We start from the raw sequence: 26,481 nt of genomic DNA, 5'->3' as shown, positions 1-26,481 counted from the left end.
CATAAGCTTTGCCCCTGCTACATATGGTTCAAAAATAAGTTGACACAGTATATTTCACATTAGTTTTTCCCATTATTGATGGTCGACTTTGTGGTATCAGAAATATCATTAGTTTTAATGGCATTTATGTTACTCACTAATCTCAAATTTTTGTACAGTAGAGGGCTTGATAGTGTTTACTTATATGGTAGGAAAGAATGTATTCCCTCAACTGCAGCAGTCACTGGATGAAATTCTATGGCCTTGTAATTCCAGAGATCAGACAAGATGATCTTAGTGGTTCCTTCTGGCCTTAAAATCTATGGGTCTGATTCTCATTCACACTAGGACCCATTTACACTGCTCTGTATATTGACACCCACTTTAGGGCCCCTTTCCTCTGACAAGGCAGTGTAAAGAGGTCTTAGAGCAGTGATACTCAGACCTTAGTGGCTCAAGGACCAAATTAGAGATCAACATTACCCAAAAGAGCCACAGTAGTGTGAATTCTCTGTTTCACGTTCTATATATCAATTATTCTCACAGCAAAAAGACTGACCAAATATTCTACAATTGGTTAATAACATAGTAAAAGCATCCTGATTGGTTAATAATTAAATCACACAGTGGTTTGATATTATGTCCTGCAAAGAGTCGCAGGAAACACATTAAGGAGCTGCTTGTGACTCCTGAGCCTCAGTCTGAGTATCACTGCCTTAGAGTAAATGAGAATCAGGCCTTACTAATCTATCAAGTTTTATATTTTAAAATTTTCATCAGAGAAGCTCTCTTACCTCTTTCTCCATTTGTAGTCCTTCTGCTCTGATATTTCTTTCAAATATTTCTCTCTTCTCTGTCTGTGGGCTAGATTTTCTGTACACCAGAATGTAATCAATCCGGCATTTTCCATCCCTAAAATATAGCCCATTGGATTTGTTTTTATCAGGTACTCCCTGTGAAGAGCAAAAACAATTACCAAAGCATAGTTGACTATCACCATTTGAACCTAAGGAACTACAAATTTCAGTGTGATTCAATATAAAAGGCTTGACTGGTAAGCAATTAGGAGAAGTGGGCCAAGTCTAAGTGCTTTGTGTGTGATGTTTCATAAGATTAATAGCTTTGTCTAGCATCCCATACAAATTTGGGATTTGATTGTCTCCACTTAAGCAGAAGGGGTACTGACCTCACAGATTCAAAACTAGGACACCTCGTTAGACAAGCTTTAAAGTCGTGAGGAAAGGGAGACAAAGGGAGATTTTATGTCACTTGAAGTCTGACAGGAACTTTTAACATATAAAATTAAGTAAAAGATGGAGTTATTCTGAAACAAAAGCTGAAGACTAACAGTTTAATGTACTAAAATATCTGCATACAAACAAAGTTAAAGAATTGGAAGCATTTCAAAAGTGATGGGGACTATGACCCACTGTGTTGAGCATAACTCACCCCTGGCTGGCAGGTACCCTGTACGGCAGCAACAACTTCAATAGCCCTCCACAGGTGGCAGAAGAGGACTGTGATGGGGCATCCACCCACATTGGCATATAAGGGGTTTATAGAGCCCTAAAGAGGATGCATAGGAAGCAGCCCATAGGAAGAGAGGCTGTGAGAAGCAGCCAATCTGGGCTCAGAAGGCCCATATAAGAACCACCACAGGGCAGAGCAGGGGCAGTTACTCCCTGGAGCTCAAGGAGGAAGAACTGGGTGCCTTGCAGGTGGAAGGAAGCTAGCACCTTGGACAGAGCAGTACTGGCAGGGACCTGGGGAGCATAATGGAGCTCCTGGCTGGCTGCTGGGACTTGCGGGCTGAAAGCCCTGAGAAGAGGGTGAAGAATGTGCTGAGGCCATGTGGAAGTGGCCCAGGAAACTTAAGCAGCACTGGTGGAGAAGTTAAGGAGAGGCAGCAGGAGGCTGCTATCTACAGATCCTGGGTTGGGACCCAGAGTAGTGGGCAGGCCCAGGTCCCTCCCACTTGCCTCTGGGGAAGTGGTTGGACAGTAGAACTGGGAGATACTTCCCCCCAGAAGGGGGAAAACATGGATGGTGGCCTGGCCGGAGGGCTGAGTCATGAAGAGGACACTGTGGGACTTGGACTGAGGTGGGTCTGCAGGTGTGGACAACAACAGGAGAGGCACCATCAGGAGAGGGCACACCGTCTGAGAGAGCTAATCCCTGAGATGGCCAGCAGAAGGCACCATGCTGGTGAGTGACCCTCATGACGATGACATAAAAATTCTGTTTCCATCCCAATATAGTCCCACTAGATTAACTTTAGAACACTAAGGAACTATTGAACATACCTTCTGATTTACCTTCTGATTTACCAGACTATCTTTAGCAATGGCTAAAGAAAACACTACTTCTTGACTATTACCTGTAAATAATGGATCGGTTCAAGCATTTTCTATCCTTGCAACAAGCAGAGTTAGCTTTTTTTTTCCTTTGGGGTAGGGGGGAACAGATCAGCAGAGGATGATTCCTTTCCTTTCCAAAAATCTAATAAACCAGGAAACCAGTCTCTTTTAAAGAGTCAGGTTAGGTGTGGAGGTGAAGGTTGCCGTTTATCCCTCCCACTTTTTTACCACCACCTCTCTCTATTATATAATGTGCGCGCGCGCACACGCACACACACACTATAATCTCAGTACCACCCCTGTCAGCTGGCAGGTTTGTGTAGATGGGGTATGTTGCTCAAAATGTGGAGGCTGTAAATGTGTTTTGAAGGATATTTTTCAAAGAAACATTAAAGTGTTTAGAGCCTGACATAAGCAATGTTACATATTGAAATATCAAAACTCTTCAGCCATTGGAATGAACGGTGAGAGTGGAGTGATGGAGAAGAGCCCGCAGGAGTCCTCCTGTTAACATTCCACAGCCAAACTGACTAGACGATTGGGGTAGTTTCCTGATTGTGATGAGTCACCCTCTGTCTGGATATTGGCAAACCATCCCTGCCAGAAATAAACTAAACCCTGCAGCTAATAAAAAAAAAAATTCTTAAAATCAAATAGTCTGCCTTTCAAATGCACTAAGTGTCAGGAATTTTCATTCCATTTTCCCAGAGGAGAATTGTCTTCCATTTTAAATGGCACCGTCTGAACACTGTGCATAATCAATATAAAAAATGTATCTTGCAGGAAAAAAAGGATAAATATTCCCAGCAAGGGTGCTTGGTGTTGTTTGCCTCCTTGGTTCTGGTTATGAGAAAGCATCTTAGTTTAAATGAGAAGGTTCCACACGGCACTTAGCCTTGGGACACTGGGTTCACTGCAGGCTAAAGGACGGGAATTTTTGAAAGAACCGCTCATTAAAATATTGACTTCACAATGCCTGCCAGGTGCAGAGTTGGTACAGAAGGTACGGTTTGTCAAGTAAAAAAGAAGTTTAAAAGCATTAGGAAATGACAAGAGACCATCTGTATCTATATTGCATACAGTACTGACAAATGACATCAGCAATACACTAGGGAAAGATTCTGCAGAGCATTAAAATAATTCAGGAAAACAAATTGCCTAAACTTTCCCTATAAAACTGCCACTTTGGGAGGAGAGGAGAAAAAAAAAGCAAGGGGATATTTAAGTAAACGAAAGGTAGAGCAAAGTCTTTAAAAACAATGGGGCTGATTGTGGTCCCTTCTCCACGCCCTATATGCAACCCTTAGGAGACTGCTGTAAGTTAAAGTAGTACCCGGAATATAGAGGGCACACAAGCAGCTCAAAGGCAAGCCACCTTTATACCCCCTCCCCCTGGGCTGTGGGTTCTGTGCTGCGTGTCCAGAAGGTGCGGCACTGGATCTGCCTCAGTGATCTTATGTATATTATGGAGGTGTCCGTAGTGACTCCATAGTACAGGTTAAATTCCAATTTCCGTTTAAAGCCAGACTGAAGTTCCCTCTGCTTCCCATTTTAATGACTGAATTTAGTCTCTCTGACGTAATTCCTCAGAATACAATTGGCTTTTCTTTAAATGTTTCTTAAGCAAACAGTCAATATTTTGCCCCATTTTCCCTGATATATCTTTGGATTCTTTTGGTTACATAACCTCAGGTACACAAACTCCAAATTGTATGTGCACACACACACACACACACACACACACACTGATAACATCTTTGACTTAGGCCTTTTTCTGAAATCTTCAAATTAAACTAAGAGTTATTGCTTTGATATCTGGGGTGGAGCAAAAGCGAGTGCAGCAGCCTTCTGCTTAGCAACACAGGTTGCCAGAAATGCATCATTCCAGCGCACCAGTCACTGCACTGGTTCTGCAATTAATATAGAGTTCAGTTCAAAATCTCTGTTCTGATATTAAAAACCACTCTCTGAGATTGGCCTTAACTACCTGAGACGTATCCCCTCTCTGCCTGCTACTATGACTACCCATGACAGCAGCATTCCCGTGGAAGTGTGAAACTGTCCCATCCAATTCAGGCCATTTTTGCTTTAAAAAAAGACTAACATTTCTTGCTGGTGTTTCTTGCTGTCTTGTCAGCTTCATTTGCAACTTACACATTTATATAGCTGCAACTCATTTTGCTGAGAATGTATTAGTACTTCATGTTCGCAGAATCCATCGTTGGGTTCCATAAACATATAGAGTCAAACACACAGAGTCTATAAAGTATGTGTATCAAAGACATGCTCAAAATCTATGGCCCTTTAGTGTCAGAATACATTTCATGGCAATAATCACAGTGGAAAGATGAATAGGACTTTAATAGAAATATAAGTAGGAAGACAAGGGAATTTTAAAGCTGCTTACCTGCATTTCCTTTTAAAGAGCAGTCAATTCACCATGAGAAACGCTGAAGCACCTTTTCCTTAGAAGCAGATTTGCTTTATCATATTTCCCAGATCTTTTGGTCCTTCGTTATTATTACAAGGGACATTTGTATGAAAATAGGATCTTTGGGTAAAAAGAGCTCATCTGCTCTTGTTGCTTATTCCCACCTGAAATCATAATCCTCTGTATGTGACTTCATGTTTGGTAGCTGGAGAAATACTTATAATGCCACTAAGGATTATGACTATAGGAAAGAAGAATAAGCAGGGATATGTGAACTCAGGAACAGTTATTCTCTGAAGAGGTACTGTGTTTTGCATGTCTATGGTTTTCCATCACTTCTTTTTAGGCTGTAAATTCTTCGGAGCAGGAGCTGCATCTTCCTATGTGTCTGTACAGAGCCTACCACATTTTTGGCGGTAGTATAGTATAAATAATAATAACATAGGAAAAAAATCTATGTTAAAAGAATGTTATTTAGGCTGCAAAATCAAGCACTCAAAGATTAGGAAGTGCTAGATCTATAGTTGTCTCTGTAACTGTAGTGAAACCATTTGCATGCCCATTTTGTACATTGAATGAGGCTGAGATACTGTGGAAAAAACAGTATGTGATCATGTAATTAAAAATATAATGCATAAGCCCAAGGTGGGGAGGTCAAGGGGTGAATTAAGGTTGAATGGGTGACCACTGGGAGTTGTAGGTGCTTAGATCATTTAAAAGTCAGGCCACCTTTTCTTTTCTTTTTTGGTGCCTGAACATGAATTTAGAGGCCTAAACTTTGTGCTCCCACTTTGAAAAATTTTGGCCTTACTTACTCCTATTCCACTGAAGATCCGACTAATTCTCCCCTACTGGATACACCATTGGTGGTATGAGCTACAAACTGCACCTGGGACAGATCCCTGGGGACAGAATTGCTCAGCCCCGTGGATTGTGGCCTAATGCACAAACTGCCTGATCCTCAGTGCTCTTTCTAGTGGACTCCAGCCCTGAGGAAGCAATTAATATAGATTGTAATATTAATTGTCTGCTGCAAAGCTGCAACTTCCATCTCTGTACATACTACTTACCACCATTTTGCATGATCAGATTTGCTCTTCTATGTACTACCCAGTGGATGGAGACATATGTCCCATGTCTGGTAGCCAGTGCTGTCTATCACAAATGCATGAGATCATTCCAGTCCCTGAGGATTAATGCAGGGACACATTGATAGGCCAGATGAACCAATAACACACTGGTGCAATCACTGCTGGAATACTGTGTCCAATTCTAGTGTCAACCATTCGAGAAGGATGCTGATAAATCAAAGAGGGTTCACAGAAGGGCCCCAAAAATGATTAAGGGATTTTGAACCCAAAAGATTTTATATTTCCCTGCTATAATTTTAGAGCAGAGATCATCTTTAAGAGCCCCCACACATGATCACAGGATTGGATAAGAGTGGGCCTGCAGTGAATAAGCCTTTCAAATAAATTATATTTATTCCCTGTATGGCTTAGTCTATGTGCACTTACCTCTCCAACTGTTTCCAATCTGCTGGCATCATCTGAAGTACTGGTCAAATTACCATGGAGAAGAAGAGAGTCATCATCTTTGGAAGGGCTGTTTACTCCTTCTAACTCATCAAAATAAATGTTCACGTCCTTAGCTACTACAAGCAAAAACAAAACCAAAAATCGAGTTTCAAACTAAAGCTGAAAACAGACCCTGAAAATAATACATTATAATAACCAAATATTGTACTTTTGCTTGTTATGAGATAAGCACCTTTTGGTTAAAAATTTTAAGGGGTTGTGGTTGTCAACAGTTGTATGATAGCACAATGATATCTTCATTAGCAGGCAACAAAGCTTTAGGAAAATTAATACTTTTATGATGCAAATAAAAAAAAATCTAGCGCAATAAAAGATATGCTAGCTAATTTCCTGGTTTCTCTTCAGATAATTGGTTTAAAGGCTTGCCTTTGGGATTACAGTGACCTCTGAAAATGTATTATAATAAAAAGGCAACATTTTAAAATAATCTCTGAAGTGTCCTGTTACATGTTGCATAGAGATTCTCATAGGTATCACAGCCAGAGGGTTCAGAATGATCACAGTGCAGTCTGTTCCACCTTGTATTTAGCTGTGACACTGAATACATTTCCCAGACCTTCGAAGAAGAGCTCTGTGTAAGCTCAAAAGTTTGTCTCTGTCACCAACAGAAGTTGGTCCAATAAAAGATATTACCTCACCCACCTTGTCTCACGGTATATTGGTCTATCTGATGCCACTGAGAGGGTTGTGAGAGAAGCAATGGTTTAACTCCACATAATATATCGAATCTGAAGAGAGGTCAGGAAACCATTCTATTTGCATTACTGTATTGTTTCATCAGGATTGAAAATGACTGCATCACACCTGAAGTGAAGGGGGGACGTTGTCCAGGCTTGCCAGAGGAAGACAGTAGTGCTTTATGTGAGAGAAGGGGAAGGAGGTAAGAAACTGCTGCAAAAAGGTGGGTGGTGGTCAGCTTTCCAGCACTGGGAATGTGAGGGCAGAAGTCTTTAAAAGGTGTAACCCCAGGCATTGGAAGCCCTTTCTCCATGCAGCAGGAAAGGCAGCACCCACTCTCCCTCCCCTCAGGGTGCTAATGTCTGATTGGGTTAGGACCTGCTGTGGGCATTGCGCTACTCGCTCCTTCGTAGGGTGGCTGTGAAGGAATTTTTCCCTCACCACCATATTGACTTCGGTGGAGTGGGGTTTTTTTGCCTTCTCCACAGCAGATGTCAGGGAGGACCTATTATGATGAGGAGAAAAGTGGTTAGGCTATGTCGCAACTTGTTTTGTAAGTGTGGGGTGGATGTCTAGTGCAAGTACCCCACAGGGAAGGCATCCAGTGACCAGATAAATGGCCTGGTAATGGACGTGAAAAGGAAATGCTGATTAATGGAACAGGGTGGGGCGTTGGGGTACCTATGATTGGTATGGCAAGGAGCCAACCATCCCTTTATAGTCTATCTAAACCTTCCTATGAGGGGTGGATGGATGGTAAGGTCCAAACCATGGGTTGGTTGGGGAACCGGGATGGAAAATGAAAGGGACTGTTGGAAATCTCGGGTCATTATTTGAATGAACATGGATTTGCCTGCACTGTATACTTTTATCCACCGGGTAGTCTCAGACATCTAATAATAAAGTTACGGCCTGATTAAAATTCGTATCAAGTGTCTCCTGTCCTCTTTCTGGGATAGCCAGCCAACCTCCCACCAGGTACCCCACAGTAAATGATATATCACCTACACACACTTCTCATGATTGTTTACAGTAAAACAAGGTCACAAAGGACTATCTGTAGATGTACTAATAAAGGTGAAATGTCCTATACTACTGAAATTCCGAGGTTGTGCTGGGTGCTCATTGGCTGAGTGGCTGTGCAAGACTACTGTGCACCAGTGTGTCATGAAAGAGGAAAGCCAGACGGGCTGGTGTGGTGGGCACAGCTGGGGAGAAGAGGGATAAGAAAGGAGAGGAACCAGGGGATCCATGTTTATGCTGATCTAACAGCCAATGGCTTTATGTAGATAAGGAGATTTCACAGAAAACTTATCAAAAGGTTAAAGATTTATGCTTTTTTTTTTTGCAAGTATAAAACAAGGGCAGGTAGGTTTAAATGATAAATGCTGCATTTCAGACTGTAACAACTTTGCATATAAAGCCACTTTTAAAAAAATGCCAAAAAAACAAACAAACCCAAAACCCCCCACAAACTTTTCTTGACATCACAATGAATCCACTATGGAAACTAGAATAATATACCAAGAGAAACTGGCTCATCTTGAATTGAAAAATCATAGCTTTTAAGGTCTTCAACTGCTCTTTCCATCTTGATGACATAATAATGAAACTTTGCTATTAGGAAATTATCATGGCATTCTATGCCAGACTGGTAGCTACTGCATATGGTGTACCATGCTTATGGTTTAACAAATTAGGTAAAATATTGCATTATTCAGCTATACTTCTTGTGACCACACATAGGAAGCATACAATGCTTAACCCACACTGAACACTTCGTCCTCTAATCATTTGGTTTTACATAGCACCCGCATAGGCTTTAGCAAGGATATTAGGTCTAAGAGTCTTACCAAGCTATCTTACTTACTCTACCTATATATCCTTTTATCACCACTATTTCTGAATACCTTCCAAGGTTAAAACAATTTTTTTACAATCATACATATTATTAGCTTCTCTTCTTTCTCACCTCATGATAGTTTTTTTTTATTATTAGTTCATTTATTTTATTTATCATACTTTTGTGAAAAGTGCCGGGCACCTTGAGTGACAAAGGTCAAGGATGTAGCTTTCCATTTCATCCAGAAGAGGGTGTCTTCCACCAACATAGTGCCCCAAAGCAACCTACTGAGGCACTAGTTCAATGCTGACTCAGCAGAAAAAGTTGCCCACTGCCTCTCCACCAGTCTATATATTCAACAACATAAAGGACATTTTTTTCCTCCTTTCTGTAATACTCATATTGGTGGAGTTTTTGAAGCAAGGTAAGTGTACTGCGGCAAAATAATACATGCTATTCATATTCATGATCACTATTTCTTCCATTTCAAGAAGGCTGCCTGAAAAAATTCTGCCTCATTCAGTAATAATTTGGATGTTGATCACAATCTGTCTTTGCACATGTTAACATGAGGAGGATCTATCACAGTACTTAAAAATAAGAACTTTTGGGGCAGACGATCCACTGTACTAGAATCTTGAAGGAGAGCCCTTAAAGACACACCATGCTAGCCTGTACTTTATCAACACCTCGGTATACTATGTGTTATCCAAAAATAAGTCTATCTTTCAGCAAGGGGAGATGAAAGAAGACATGCATGACTGATTTTGAAGGAGAGATTGTTGGAGTGTAACACACTAGAGAATTTACTCATGAGCTAACTGTTCATCCTTCCATGAAGATTGCCCCTGTAACACTGATGAGGTCATTGGGACACTGAATAATCTGCTTCTTAAGTGCCAGTAACGTACAGAGTTGCAACCTGGATGGTTTCCAAACAGGTACACAGTTGAGTGGCTTAGATAGTTAGCTCCTTTTTTTAAAGACTGGTTTAAAACGGACTGGATGACTCAGAGGATTTGTAATGAAACACACATCTTATTTTGGGGCCACTTTGAAATCCAACCTATCTCAAGAGTGACTAAAAGTCATAATCAGTGGGCAGTAGCTCAGTGGCCTATGTGATATTAGTTTGCAAGGTCTTTCAAAACAGTCTTCTTTGTCACAAAAAACCATAATAATTGGTATTCTGGTTGGCAACCTAAGCAAAAGAGCTAAAGACAGAATAATTACAGATACTGGAGTACCTTGTCATCTCTAGAGGTGTCCATGTCGCTCTTCAGGTTAGGGTATAAACATGCTGATTGAGAGAATGTCAAGATCCTTACACTGCTATTGGTGTGGTGTTTCTATTCTATGGATAAACTGAGTTTCAGTCTCCAATGCTGAATATGTGGCTCTCACATTTCTTAGAACATTTTTTTCATAAGGCTTGTTGAATATCAAAAATGGAATTTCTCAAAAGAATGTTTAATCAAAAAGTGGTTTGTTTCCTCTCCTGCTCCTCAATTTTAATAATGTTTGTGGTATTTTAAAGCCTTCTCTTGTACACATCGCTCTGCTACTACTAGTAACTAGTTCATCCATTCCACTGAATGAAATCTGCATCCTTCCTGCACCGTCAAACATTCTTGAGGCACAAACGAAATCCCACCATTCCTATTTTTCCTGGGCCTCTCTCTGCATGGCCTCTGTATTGTGAAGGCACAAGTTTTTCATCTCTAAGTACCAAAGAATTGTTTCAGACAGCCATTTTTACATGTTCCTCCAGCTGCCCCATGGCATATCTGGCATAGCAGACACCCTAGTTTCATTCTTAACACATGTCCCATATGTTTCTATCTTCTTTTCTGGACCAGTACCTCAAATAACTGCTTGTTGACAGACTAAGCACATGGTCAGTCACACAATGTATCCCATCCTAGCCTCAAGTGCCAGACCCCATCCCACACAGAGAAACAGTAAACCTTCTGTGACATGCAAGACAACTGAGCCAATCCTGGGTACACCCAATGTGATGCTTTGGGGTTCAACCTAGACCACTAAGGCGTTGTGTTACCACCTGACCTGTAACTCTGGATGCTTTAAATGCTATACTGCTGTGGCTCACAGCCCTGACACCAACAGTCAGCCTACAAGCATTCAGGTCACACCAGGGCTTACACTGCCCGGTTAGTTTTTGGAGCTTCACCTCAGACCCCCCTCTCCAGTTCCAAATTTCCCAAAAACTCTCTGCCCTGCAGTGTCCAGCCCTCTTCTGGAACACTCACAGAGGTTAAGTTTGCTGTTCCTTTAAAGAAACAGTAAACAGAAGCTCCTTGATTTAACTGGGGTTCACAAACATTGCATTTTAATCAAAGCACTGAATTGGTTTATAGTAAAAGTAAAACTAGTTTATTAAATGAAAAGTCAGAGGTTTAACTGATATAGAGTATAAGGAATTAAGATAGAAAGGGTTGCAAGAAAACAAGTAAAAATACGTGTCTAAGACTAAAACCTGATTTAACAAACTAGACTCTCTTATTCAAAGATGTGTTTCTCACCAAGTCTGTTTCCAGGATGGCTGACCAGACTCTCTGACCCTTTCACAGATCTCTAAGTGCTCTGTTCCTTTGTCTTTTCAGGTGAAGGATGCCAAAATGTCTCTCTTTTTCCTCATATCTTCCCAAAGTTCATTTACCCTGCTTCAAGAGACAGGAAGGCTTCCTGGGGTGCAGTTTCCACTCCTCATGGAGATTAAGTGGTCGTCTTTTCCCTCTTACTCTCCTGACAGCTTTGTTAATCTTGCATGTAAATATACCTTCATTTTCTCTGCCTGATGACCAGTCTGGTCAGACAACCAAATACACATTCCTTTGTCTATCAACATTCAAATGATCACTCTTTGGAAGCTACTAGACATCCTAAATAAGTTGATTTCGCCTCTGAAATATTAATTCCTTTAACAATTCTTCATGGTGATGCTTACAAAATCTCACGTTTCTAAGTCTACATGGTTGTTTCTCTCCTCTTATGCCAGTATGGAAAAATCCTACATGCCGGCATATAACAAAAAGCACTTGACAGAAAGCTCCTGGGCGTAAAGGTCTAATTTGTGCCAATTTATCCTAAAAACCCACTGCCAATCAAAAGCGTTCAAATATTGGCAGTAAAATCTCTTTCTAGGTCCTGCCATACTAGCAGGACGTTGTTTGCACAATTGCAAAACTTTTTTGTAGCACCTATTTGATATTTTTCAACAATAATATCTATGATTATTATACTGCAATATTACATCATGGGGATTTAAAAAAAAAGCTGCACAGCATACAGGATCTTTAAGCATAAAAAGGGGAAAGCTACTATCTATAATTTACCATGAATCATCCATAAATCTTGACCACGCACCAACTCTTCAGGTTTGGGAAGTCAGGAGTTTTGTTAAATCATTCACAGAACCCCCTCATTTTAGGTGCTCAAATTCATTTTAATTCCTTTGACATTTCTTAACATTCTTGCAGTGCTGAGGAGTGCTGTCTTCTGGAGCTCATCGATTGTGATGTTAAATCCACACTTGCCACAGAGGCTTCAAAGTGGACATTTGGCAACCTCATTGTGTCTTTTCATAAATTCTCTCCCAGCTACGCTGCTGCCGGTGCTCAACACATTCTCCACCATCTCTTCCTTTCTGAAACACAATCTATAGTTTGGGGAGCAGTTTTGTCGGTCAATTCTGTTTCAAAGGTAATTAAGCCTTAAGGACTGCTCTTGTGCACTCATAATGAAGCCCTCTGTCTCTTTTGAAGTGTCTTTCTAAAGCCATAAGCAAATTTTCAATCATTGATGTGTTCCATCTCTTTACTCTAGTGTCCGAAGTCCATGCATTGATTTCTGCATAAATCTTTCAAGTCTTTCTTAGGTGGTTTGCTTTCTCCTTTCCTTTATGGGAGCCATTGCTTGTTATTGTGACCAGATGATGTTTTACTCTGGCTGACTCCTCATATTTTCATGTGTTATTCGTCATTGGCAATTATTTTTAATTATTATTTATTTGAATTACCAAAGCACCTAGGAGCCCTAGTCATGGCCAAGGGCCCCATTGTGAAATGGAAAGATTCAAGATCCTAGCAAGTGTGTTGGATACAATTTCACAATCTGCTTTCTCTAAGGAGATCAGTCTACACTGTCCACAATCAGGACCAGTTTTTTCATGATTCATTTTCAATTAAATAATCAGAAATTAAATAAGTCTCTCTTAGAAATCTACCTAGATGTTAGAAAATATTTCCAACATAGAGAGGAAAAATTAGTAAATCAAAATGATTGAAAAAATCCTTGGGAATCTATACCACAAGGTGCTTCTCCAGCCTCCATACTTTCATCATATATGAAATATTCTGAATAGCAACAGGTTTTTCTAGACTTTTCCCTTTGCAACAGTGATAAAAGAAAGGTAAATATTTTGAAGCAAATCATCAGGGTCACTAGCTTAGAGGTCTCAAATCAGAGGTATACAATTGGTCAAGATGTTTTTATGAACTGATTGCTTTCCTGTGTACAGCAAGTTCCCCCTTTCAATTTAATAACTAGGAAACTACAGTTGAAGCCTTTGCTACTTTTAATCTTTTTTCTATAAGTTCTCCATTACCCGTTGCACATCTTCAATAGTACAGTATGGGGAATTTTTTTTGAAAGAAGATTAAAAGAATACTATATTATAGTACAGTGTTTTGCAAACTGTGTTCCGCGGAACACTGGTGTTACACACAATGTGAATAGGTGTTCCGTGAAAGAATCATAATTTTAAAAAAGGGTCTTTAATGTTTTTTTAATTTTAAATTTGGCATATTTGAAGCATAGTTTACAACTCTTTTTGAATGACTATAATTTAACATAAACCTCTTTTTCCGGTTATTGATAGATCTCATATTGAATACCATGGCGTAAAGAGAACGTGGCATGCAAGCATGTTGACATCTACCCCTTTCGGGCACGTTTCAGTTAGTGACATTGTACCCCTTCTGCTCGAGGCTGCATGAACTGCAGTGGTGTGCACACACCATTCTCTTTTATGCCATGTTGAATATAACATATTCACTCAATACGTTCAAACCTGTTGGTCTTTACCATGTGTGCAATAAGCACAACTAAACTAGCTTCGCTCGAAACAAGATAAATATTTGTGACAAACAAAAATTTGACAAAAATCAGTATTTCTAAATATTGTTACTAAACTTAATCACCATGGATTTGTGGCTAAAAGAAGAAACTTTGAAACAAAAAGCAAGTTCTTCTGGTACTCCAACTGTAAGATATTGTGACATTCAAAGTGAGGATGAACAATCACAGTCTTTTGTTGCCGAAAAATCTGTTAGTACTAGTGAGTTATCCAAGGTGAAAGAATTTCCACCCAAGTATATGAAAAAAGAAGAAGAAGCAGGTGTTAAAAGACCGAAACGAAAGTATGATGAAAGTTATTTAGCTTTCGGTTTTACGTGTGTTGGAAATAAAGATGCTCCTGATGCGCAGTGTGTCATGTGCAACAAAATACTAGCAAACAGTTCATTGGCTCCTGCTAAACTTTGTAGGCATTTGGAAACCAAGCATGCTGAATACAAAGACAAAGATATAAGTTTTTTCAAGAGGAAACATGACTCACTTGGAAATTGTAAACTTTCGATGATTAAAATTGCTAAACCAGACAACAAAAGTGCAACAGAGGCATCTTATTGAGTAAGTTACCATATAGTGCTTGAAAGAGAAGTTCACACTATTGGAGAAACACTTATCAAGTCTTGCGCAAAAGATATTGTAATGTGCATGTTGAGCGAGCAGTCTGGCAAAAAAATTGATGCTTTACAGTTGTCAAATAATACTGTTGCATGCTATAATAAAAATCTTGTCCATGACATAGAAAAAGAGTTAGTTTGCCAACTGAAAATTTGCCATGAGTATTCATTGCAGCTAGATGAGTCCACTGATGTTTCAGGACTTGCTGTACTACTAGTATTTGTCCGATATAGATTTAATAACAGTATTGAAGAGGACCTGCTCTTATGTGAATCTCTTCAAAGCAACACAACTGGAGAAGAAATACTCAACTGCATCAACAATTTTATAAGAAAGCATGAAATTAGTTGGGGAAAATGTATTGATATATGAACTGACAGTGCTCAGGCAATGATTGGGAAGAGAAAGGAGCTGTAACGTGAATCATAAGTGGGGCACCAGAAAGCACTAAGAGCCATTGTGTTCTATCTACAAAGACAAGCACTTAGTTAAAAAAATACCAGCATATCTGAAAATTGTGCTCGATGAAGCAGTACAAATGATCGATTTTGTCAAATCTTGACCACTTCAATCCAGGTTATTTAAAATTTTGTGTGAGGAAATGGGTTGTCAGCACAAAGCGCTTCTTTTACATATGGAAGTGAGGGGGCTATCCAGAGGAAAAGTGCTTGTGAGGCTTTTTGAGCTTCGCAGTGAACTACTGGTATTCTTCACTTCAGATAATTCAGGATGAAAATTTAATGACTGTCTGACAAATTCCTATGGCTAATGAGACTTGTGTATCTTGCAGATATTTTTGCAAAATTAAATGAAATTAATCTGTTGCTGCAAGGAAAGAATGTGACCATTTTTACTACAATGGATAAAATTTCATTGTTAAAAAAGTAACTGGAATTCTGGGCATCTTCTGTAGAACAGAAGAACTTTGACTGCTTCCCTACAGTACATGAATTTCTGACTGAAATAAATTTTACAGTCCTTGAAGAAGTTTCCAGCATGATTTTACAGCACTTATGTGACTTGCAGGCCTCTTTATTAGAATATTTTCCTACAACTACTGATGATAATGCTTGGGTTCGAAATCCGTTTGTAATTACAGCCAAACCAGTCGGCTTTACTGTGCACGATTATGAAAGCCTAATTGACTTAACTTCTGACTCTGATTTGACACATAAGTTTAAAGATCTTCCGCTGAATAATTTTTGGAGTAGCCTAATAGAAGAGTACCCTAATGTGGCTAAACGTGCAGTTCGAGTGCTCCTTCCTTTTGCTATAATTTATTTGTGTGAGACGGGATTTTTGCATTATACTGCATAAAAAACCAAATATATGAATAAGCTTGATGCTGCGCCTAACATGAGGATTCAACTTTCCAACATTATTCCTAATATTAAGTGAATTTGTGATAGAAAAACAAACACAGAAACACCAATCCCATTAAATCCAAATTTGTATTTCTGTTTATAAAAATAGATCTTCCTAGTAAAAATCTAATTTGTTTGGTGTTTGTGTATATATAAAAACAAGTTTTTTTAAGCAGAACACTGTTTTAAATTTTGACTTTTGCACTTGATTTTTGTACTATTTTATACACGCTTTCCAGTTAGAAATTGTTAGGTCAAGTTATTTTAAATGTATATTTTTGCTTTGTTTTATAAAATAGAATATATGTGAGCATAAATAATGCAATTTTTTATTTGAAAACCAAACAACTACAAAATAATATTATAACTGTTCCGTAATAGGTTAAAAAGTGTTCCATGGCTAAAAAAGTTTGGGAAACGCATGAAGATGGTATGTGCACAAACTCTCATCCCATCATGGCTTGAACTCTAGGGAAATGGAATCTAAATCCCTGTCAAGAAGAAATTCTTACCACTGTACTGCTTGGAATTTGAAGAGGGCAATATTTCTAAGCATAAGCAAGGGTTCCCCAAGCTGTTTAGCCTGGATTAGCCCTAAAGGACATATAGAGTTTGTACATTACGGCAGTTTCTATTATTTTTTGGAACCAAAGACTAACTCGTTTGTGTTTGTGTACGTTTACCTGCTTTAACCTTGTAAATAACTTGCACTTCTTCTTCCTAGTTATTCAGTCTTTAGATTGTTTATTATAGAAATTGAATACAAGCATTGTCTTTGGTGAGAAATCTAAGGTACAACTGACCTGAGTTAAGTGACTGGTCCTTTGGGACTGGGGGTAACCTGAATACTGTTGTGATTTTTGTTTTAAGGGATCATCTATCACAAAGGCAGGCTTGCCTGGGTGGCAAAAACGACCAGAGTGCCAAAGGGGACAGTCTGTGACTCCATATTAAGGCTATTATAGTGCTTGAGTTCACACTTGATACTTGGTTGGTGAAGTCTAATTATAGAACACACAACCAATGTGGGGTTTGTGCCCTTCTTCTTAACAGTCTGCCCTGAGGTTGGCACTTATGGGTCGTGAGCCACTCCAGACAGCATGACTGACCAATTTTGCAAAGTGTCGTTTTAGCATTTCCAGGTTCATTATAGGTATTTATCTCTGGATTGTGTCTGAATGGCAAAGGGCAATTTCAGAGAGATTCTGCGTATACTGTGGACAAGAGCATATCGAAAGTAATTAGGCTTAAGACAGAATAAGCTGAAATCTTTCCTATTAAAAATATTGAGAATATATTCTGAGCTGGAGTTCATAAGTGCAGAATTCTGATTGGAAATATTAGAAATGGTTTGTAAGTCTTTAATATCTTTTGTACCGTAATTTTTTTGTCTTACTTTGCACTCTAAAGGAGACTAGCAGCACAAGATCAGCAGGATGGAAAATAAAGACAGACCAGCTTTACACTAAAGCCTTTGTACTAAAAAAAGAAATAAAAATTGAAAAATGCCGTTCAACAAGCAAACTTGGCAATCTAGCAAATAGTGATGTCCCAGCTAACAAAAGTTAGACAGAATGAAAGAAAATGCCCAGGAAACTTATGTGAACGAACAAAAATGTGATTGCTAAAAGCAGTGACAGTCATTCTAATGGTACTTCTGTTGCACAGCCTACTTAAAATAAAAGTAGCAAACCAAGACCAATCAGGCCAACCAACCTAGCAAGGATGTTTAACTCTGCTATAGCCAGGGCTGGATTTCCAAATAGGCACTCTAGGCACAGGCCTAGGGGCGCCAGCATTGTAGGGGTCCCTAAAAGTAGGTTAAAAGTTAAAAAGCTAATACATACGCAGTTAGAAGTGGTTAATGTAAGCTTATTTAAAAAATTATAAACTATCTAATGATACAAGAGAACCTCAGAGTTATGGACATCTCAGGAATGGAGGTTGTCTGTAACTCTGAAAAGTCTGTAACTTCGAATAAGACCTTACGGACTTCATCCACTGGGGGAGGGTCGCAGGTGGGGGTGGGATCAGGGCGTCTGACCCTCAGGAGCACCAGGGCCCAGGGCTTCAGCCCCACGGCTCTGTTCCCGGCTTTTGCAGCGGGGCGGGGGGAGCACCAGGGCTCCCCACAGCTCCACTCCAGGTTTCAACAAGGGTGGGGCTCACTGGGCCTCTGGGCTTTAACTACAGGGGGAGTGCTGGGGCTGAAACCAGTGATCCCCTCATAGCTAAAGCCCTGATCCCTAGCACCCCCCATAGGGCTGAAGCTGGTGCTCCTGAGGGTCAGAAGTCTGGACTCTTCTAATTATTGTAAGAGAACTTTTAAAAGGTATGGATTGCGAGGATATCGTTAGTGTGTTCGCGGAGCAGAAATCAAGGAAGAAACATGATAATACTTAGTCCTGCTGTGAGTGCAGGGGACTGGACTAGATGACCTCTCGAGGTCCCTTCCAGTCCTATGATTCTATGATTTTATGTGCATGTGAAGTAAAGTAGCACCTACCTGCTACCTATGTGATTGTTCTAATTACATGTGTTTTTTGTTATTGCACTGAATAAATATTTAACTTTTCTAAATATTTCTTTTCATTTTTACGGAAAACCTATAGGCAGGAGCGTGCTGGGGGGGAACGCAGAAGATGCTGTGCCTAGGGGTGCATGAGGTGTAAATCCAGCCCTGACTATATCCTAATTATTTGCTATTCACACCTGACTGCAGGTAGCAAGAAAATCCTCAGATGTGTAGCCTGCCTTTGCAAATTGGACTGCACTGCAAGCAGGTGGCCACACCAGGAATTGTAGGCCTGGAGAATGAACTACTCTCACTCTGAAATGAAATGTGATCTCTCCAAAAGAGAATTAAGACACAGCGGTCAGGTGCATGGAACATGTATTGCCAGTGGTGGCTGCATCTGCTCTATGAATAAAGGACCCAATCTCCAGGGCTGTCAATCTGGTCCCTTTCTGCATGAGCACTTAAATTCCTATTTATAACAAAGTAAACACTTAGATCTTATGCTCATGTTCATTCTTCTTTAAACTATTGGAACTGATGAACTAGGCATAAGCTAGTGACGACTAACTACTGAATGCAGGTTAGATGCATTCATTATTTACAAATATTTTGTTATTAATGCCCCCTACCAAACTAGCAACTATTTTCTGCAGGAAGTGGGGATCTTCTTCAGTAGTTTTAAATATACGTTAATAAGTTTTCTGGATAACCTACACACACTATTCAATGACACTTTGGATTGCCCAGTATAAGCACATAACCTAATAAAAGAGTCTTACAGTGTGACACGTTACCTAGGGAACATGGGGAAAGGCAGCCTCAAAATAAATGATGCTCTGAAAGGGGCTCCATCAATTTGTCTAGTCCCAAAATCAAATTTGTTTTAAGAAAAAAAAGTTTTGCTACATCTAATATTAGTAGAAAGCTTTTGTGACTTTTAACATACTTATTTGACAAAATAGGAGTAGTGGAGGAAAGTGGTTACGTATTTCCCAGAAATGTTTGCAACACAAACACTGCAGCTTTGTGTTATTTAGTTATTCATATTCATAACTGAAGAGAGCCTTCAATCCAGGCACTTGTACAAAAAATTAAGATACTGTACATATAATCATAAATTATTAGGGTTGGAAGGGACCTTAGAAGATCATCTAGTCCAACCCCCTGCTCAAAGCAGGACCAATCCCCAAATGGCCACCTGAAGGACTGAATTCACAACCCTACCCTGGGTTTAGCAGGCCAATGCTCAAACCACTGAGCTATCCCTCCCCCCAATCAATCAAAAGACAGACTTGCCTCCACATTCTAACCCTCCCATAGACATCAGCCTGCAAATTAATCACAGGCTTCATCGAATCACTGCATTCTTCTGCCCATTCCTCCCCAAGCACACATACAAAAAGAAATTCTGTTTACAGTGTGTCTTGATAATCAACATATTGAGGCTGCAATGGACAAAGAGGATAGGAAGCAAGTTCTATAGTCAAGGATCCTCATGAAAAATGCTCTCTCAGTTTAGAAAGCACACAGAGTTCAGTACAAATCTACAGCATAGAAAGGGTAAGTAAGAAGATATTGATTTTAATCAAACAACTAACCCACTTGCTGCAATTATGCTGCGCTCAGGTCTCCCCAAGAATTAATAATGCAGTCACTCGAATGGAAGATCAGGTGCATGACACCTAGCATTTCTGACCAAACTAAAGAGGAACACAGGTTTTTTAATACATACTTGTACATCTTGTAGCATTTGAAAATGTAAGAAGCTGTTTTCCTCAGCAGAAAATCAGAGAAGACAACTAGTTTAAAATAAAACCTTGAATAGGGGCGATAAGGGAGGTATTAAAGCAGCAGGGACACTGGGCCATGAATCTTGATTCTTGACCACAATAGTTTTCACTACTGTTGAAATTCAATTATCCACTCTCACATGTTTCCAATGTATTCACATTATCATTCAATTCTCCAGTTTAACCATTCCTTCAAGTATTTATCTCAGTCAGCTCTTGTACAATGTAATCAATTTTAGATCCAAGTAGTAACTTACTTTCTTGTATTGCATTAAGAATTTCTGAAAAGTCCACATCTCTCCTCTGGACGTCTGGCTTTATTGAAATTTGCGTTTCCAGCTGGTTATTTTGCAAGTCCTCTGTTCCTTCTGAAGAAATCGAAGAGATTGATGGAGTTTGTGACAGAGCAGCAGAAAATCCAGTAAGCAGCTTTGAGGAGAGGCAACTGTCACAATAACTAAAGCTAGCTAATCTTTTATTTTTTCCACCCAATCCAATTTTCCTATACACCAGGCAGGTATTGTTAGATAACCCAGAATCTACTGGTTGTTCCTTTACTGAGTTAAGACAACACAGAGCATCAACAAAATCTTCTCATGTCAACTACCCACTGACACCACTGCTGAATTCCTTGTTCATGCAGACACCTGTCACCATCCTGTGCAGTGAGTTCCCCTCACCACAGCAACCACAAGACCAACTCCACTATGCTAAAACAAAGGGGAGAGGCATATGGACATCTCCATGCCACTACAATAGCTAAGCTAAAATAAAACAAGCAAATTAAAAAAAACATCATCAAGCCAAATTAAAGTCTCAAGATAGCAAACAGCCTATGACAGACATCATCAAAGAAAGAGCCAGGACATCACATCACTCAGGTAACACCACAAGATCGCCTATATGTCAAGGTGATGCAGTCCAGACCCTGAAGTGCCGCAATACTGCCATGTAGTCTGAAGAGGTTTGCATGATTCACACCTTGACATTTTGTGGCTGCCATGGTGCGAATTCTAGTGCATGTTACACTTTTGCAACACTTTATAGACTGGCCCAGGCAAGCAGTCAATTTTTCAAATCTAGTTGCACATATAAACAGACAATTTATCCATTTTGCAAGCCAAAATGCCCTTTTGCATGTGCAAATTAGACAACTGAAAAATTGACCCTCCCATGTACAGTAACACAGCTGTGTTCCAAGAGGAAGGCAAAATTATTTTGGAGGTTTGATGATGCCCTGTGCATATAGGCTTTGGTCTGCAGACTATTTTAGCTCAGGTAAAGATTTGAGACATGGCTATTGGACATATAACATGTTTTCAAGGAGGAGCAACAAAGATTTACAGCACCTGTGATAAGTAAGAGTGACTCCTTGAGTAAGAACAACACATATACCATGGAATTACAAAGATCAGCAAAATATCACTTATCATAGGATTTAGGAATACATAGTTTGCCATACTGCAGACCATTAAGTCCAATATCCTGCTTCCATCAATGCCAGTTAGTCATGCTTCTGATTATGATGATTTCCTTCCCCTCATACTTTGTCATGCATGAAGTCAGTTGTACACTGGTTCTGAAAATGGTGGAGAAATTCCTTCTTGACCTGTGTAACAGTCCTTTTTTCCCCATTGAAGCATGAGATTTGATTACCCCATCACGATTTTAGTTTGCATAGCACTAAATATGATTCCTGATGACCAAGTTATCCAGCCTGATTTTAAAGAGTGCCATACTTTGTTACCTCATTCTTTGGGAATCTAAGAATAAAAGTGAATTAAATTGGTCTTTTATTCAATAGGAAAAAGATTATACTTTTAAACTGCCTCCATATATGCTGCAGTTTATTTCTTTGTTCCAGAGAGAACACTCCACTACTAACATCAGAGACAGTTTCCCTTGTAGATTCTGTAAGGTAATCTGTCATTGCGGTAGCAGGAGACAACATTTACTGACAAGAATAAAGAGTTTCTAAAGTGAGATAGCAACCTCAGGAAATCTGCAGGTGGCCTATGGGGCTAGGGACTAAGCTCTGCCCCAGAATGGATGACCTACAGCCCAGGGAAAGATATTGCAGTCCCTGAGAGAGATTTGTAGACAACTGGATTGGAGAGTATTAAAATAAGGATTGACTTAAGTGGTTTGTTTGTCACTGATTTATTTCAGATAGTGTAACAGGTAAAAAAAAACCTCAAGTTTGACAAATTTTAAAAATATATTCCTTGTTAATATCTTCAAAACCAGTAGCCTAGCCTCACTCTTTATCTAAAATTAATCAACAAATCTAAAATACTCCATCTTCCTCAGATATCTACCCTCCTCACATCACAATTGTCACTTCCAAAAGACCAAGAAAATAGCTGAGCTCTGCAGCACACCCAACAAGGGCAGAAAGAAATAAGTTCCGAGGCCCAGGGGCCCTTACAGAGAACACCCAGTCAGCAGAGTTCTAGCTGGAATACTTCTGCTGATCACAACTATGGCAGCATAACATGGGGAGAGAGAGGCACTCTGTTGAACAGGCCATGCCCAAGCCATTTAAGGGCACTGTAGGTCTAAACCACCTTAATCTTGTTCAAAAACCAATACACAACTGATGCTGCGCCTGAGCACTCGTGTCACACTTCTCAGTGAGACAATCCTCCTAACAAATGGGGCCCACTGCATTCTGCACTAGCTTTGTTTTCTTAATGGATGCAGACAGCTCATTCCACATTAACAACATACAATTTAAATGAAGTACAACAATTTCCTCCCAGCACTAGGGACACAAATCAGTCTGCCAGTGGAAAAGCTCAGCTGGACCAGGCACCCATCAGCCACAACAAATTCTCTAATCAGGACTATGCAAATTATTTAGTAAAGGCAAAGAAATTCTTCCATGATTTTTGCTCTAGTTATCTTCCTTCTGTGTCAGTTGTTGCAGGTCATCTGTAAACCAAGGTGATCTTTGAGGATAAAGCCAGCAAAGAGATTGCCTAAGCACCACTCTATCAATGGTTGAGATCAAAGGCTCATACAATAATAGACTGGTACATCCAAGGGCCAATATTCTCCCTCAGTTCTGTTAAAGTGCAAGGGTAGACCATCAAAACAGCTTCGTTGCCTCTCCAGAAAAGGTGTTCCCCAATCAGAACATGCAAAAGCAATGGTCAGTTCCTAACGTGAGCAAAATTTCCAGTTGCCCAGCCTCTAATTCCAACTCAAGTACTACATTCAAGACTGAACTAATAACCAGTTGGCATAATATCATGTTCAGGAAGAAAATCATGAATAGACACAGAAGACTCATCATCCAAGTTTGTTAATGTCACTAAGCATTATCAGCTTCAGTACCAGAATCATCACCTTGATGTTCAACTTCCTGAGCTCAGGAAGGGACTTTCAGCACATCAGGGAAATCAATACACTCAAAGTATCCCCATTTTAATTCTCTGTCAGGATTTGCTTACTAGATGGAATCCTGAGCAAAATTCTGGCCCCACTAAAATCAACAGGAATTTTGCCATTTCTTTCAATGGGACCAGGATATCATGCCCTGTATTTGATACCTTTTTGGTAAGGGAGTCTCCCTGAAGTTCAGTCAGTATGCAAACAGCCCAGCCATCTCACCTCCTCACTCACCTTCCTTCAGTTCACACTGCCCTAATACCTGGCTAGACTACATGAAAACCGGAACAGTATTGTCCAGCTGAGTCTCTGTAATACACACCAAACTGGAGGCCTCATCCTTTGTCAGTCATACATGATTTAATATATTGTTAACCACAGTCTGGCATTCACCAGCATGAACTGAAGAATAAGATTGTATTCATTTCACATTTGCAACTTTAAGCCAACACCCTAGCTTTCCAAGGGTTAACTACAGGTGAAATCAATGGAAAGCCTTCCTTCTGCTACATTCTTCATGCTGCAGAAGAAAAGAAAAAAAAAGCTGAATCTTGGCAGTGGGGAGAGATCGCTGAATATACTTTTTTGAGAGGAGGAATGGCTAAGTTACTGACCAAATTAAAAGTGTGCTTATTCTTCTCTTCCCAGGAGCATAAAAAAATTGAAAGTGGACACTGGAGGCTTACATTGTTTGGGAGTTAATAATGAAATTGGTTTGACAGAACTCCACACACATCTCCTATCTGGTTTGGGGGTTCTAAGGTAAACAGATATGTATGGAGGGACACGATATTCTTTTCTGGCACAAAGAGGCAGATCTCTTTAGTTGGCCATGTGTACTGCTTCCAGTCTGCTACAACAGCAGGCTTCTCTGGGCAGCAGTTGAGTATCTTTTCCCTGCCTCCAGATATCCTTAGAGAGAAGCGGCTCCCAGGCTGGCAGATATCATTGGCAGGCTATTGATGCTGGTCTCCACTACCCCAAACTAGCTGCAGCTTTTCCCAGGTCATTCCCTATTTGAAGCATCACCAGCCTAACTTTAGCATCTCTACCTTGTTTCAACAATTAACTGCTACCTCATTACTGCTACAGTGGCTGATCCTCCTACAGGAAACTATAAGGGATACTTCCTCGGTTGTTAGTAGGTAAATGGTCTTCTCTCTGCAACAATAAAATAAATACAAAAAAGTAGAAGTGGAGCAAATATGAAACTAAAAGATAAAACTAAGATTTGTTTTTAGTTCAATTTGACACTAGTTCAATGTAAGTGAGGTAACCGAGCACAAATTTGACATTCACACTTAAAATGCAGTCATAGCATTTCTCACCATTGTGACTGACTATGTCCCAAAAAGTACTACAGTATTTCCATGTATTTGTTCTGAATATATTTGTCTAGCCTGAATTAATAATCAGATTAAAAACATTTTTCAGTTTAATATGTAGGTTTGGCTCTAAACTAAAATTTTATTTTACAACCATCTTGATCAATCTATAAAGTATTCATAAAATAAACTGAACACATATTAGATCAATATATTAAAACAAAGTGTCATTTAGGCCCAACTCCAGCAAAAGCACCTAAACAGGTGCCTACTGGTAAGCAGAGTACTCTCTTAAATTAAGCATCTGCTTCAGTGCTTTGCTGGATCGGGGCCATATTGTACAGAGCAGCTAAGCTATTAGCACAAGTAACATTTAAGAGATGTGCCACAAAATTCAAAAGCCCACCTTAATGCACAGTATCAGTTTTGGGCCAAATTTTCAAAAGTTTGTGCATTTTTGCATGTACACAAACTCTGATGTTCACACCTCTAGATTTGTGTGTGGATGTAGGCATAGTAAGGTTTGCAGGTGAGCATCTGAGCTCAGGTACGCAGAAAAATGTATGCACACTTTTCACAAACTAGCCCAGAAATAGAGAGAAAATTTTTTATAAACAGGACCATGAAGTGAGTATTGACATTTCTGAAATCTCAATATTTTGGAATGCATGCAGGAGAACTGAACTGATCTTTGTAATTCACTGGACCAGCCAGGTTTTCAAGAACAATATATCTTAATTTTGCCACTTAGCATCTGATCATTGTTTTGAACAGGAAGATTAGCTATCCTGCTTTCTCTAACTATAATCTTTTTTCCCCAAATTGCAGTGAAATAGTCCAAATGAAGAAAATGTTTCCTCTGTACCAGTAGAAGAGGCTTCTGCAGAGAAAAGGTTTATTGCTTTACAGAATTCTGCCTTAGAGGTAGCTGCCCAGTGACTTTTATCAGTTCAGTGGTTTGACTTTCTTTATCACTTTGGCATTGAACATGTAATTTTGTAATGGTTGAAGTCCAAACCTGATATGGATTATGATTAGCGAATGATTGAGATGCTACATGGTAGATGATCCTCTTTGAGGCATCTGTCTCTTTAGCAGGACAACATATAGCAAGAGTAACGGAAACCTCAATGTGAGTAATTATATTTTGCCTAATAAAATGCCCACTTGTAGTTTCAGTTAGAGAAATTATTCTCTACATCCTCTCCTAAAATGGCCCAAATCTGTTGTACAGTTTTACTGACACAGACTAGTTGCTATGCTCCACCAGAGGTGACCACATTTTAGGAGTGGGTGAATAATTCCTGTGGATCCAAAACTTACTGTGAGTTCCTATTATATACAGCTGGAGAAATCACTTTAATACTTTAAAGGTGCTATGTAAAATCCAGATATTTTAGCAAGAGTGGTACAGATATGAAATCATTAACTTTATT

General features: G+C 39.6%; 1 protein-coding gene and 1 long non-coding RNA gene across 4 annotated transcripts in view; one reads left to right on the top strand and one right to left on the bottom strand.

Annotated features, from left to right (window-relative positions):
• ANO4 (anoctamin 4) overlaps window positions 1–26,481 on the bottom strand; it is a 322,929-nt gene that overhangs the window by 171,937 nt on the left and 124,511 nt on the right. Inside the window, exons 5-7 of one of the 3 annotated variants that reach the window (XM_050934624.1) lie at window positions 20,585–20,695; window positions 6,281–6,421; window positions 774–928 (exon numbers count right to left, since the gene is read on the bottom strand). In XM_050934624.1, the coding sequence (XP_050790581.1) occupies window positions 774–928; window positions 6,281–6,421; window positions 20,585–20,695 (407 nt within the window). Of the gene's footprint in view, window positions 1–773; window positions 933–6,280; window positions 6,422–20,584; window positions 20,696–26,481 lie in introns of those variants that run through there. The other 2 variants (XM_050934633.1, XM_050934643.1) reach the window with 2 other exon arrangements.
• Window positions 1–26,481, top strand: part of LOC127042744 (uncharacterized) — a 439,524-nt gene that overhangs the window by 327,847 nt on the left and 85,196 nt on the right. The gene's annotated exons all lie outside the window — the stretch shown is intronic.

Source organism: Gopherus flavomarginatus, chromosome 1 (genome assembly GCF_025201925.1).
Source record: "Gopherus flavomarginatus isolate rGopFla2 chromosome 1, rGopFla2.mat.asm, whole genome shotgun sequence".
NCBI classification, from domain to species: Eukaryota; Metazoa; Chordata; order Testudines; family Testudinidae; genus Gopherus; species Gopherus flavomarginatus.
This window is presented reverse-complemented; position numbering and strand designations above follow the sequence as displayed.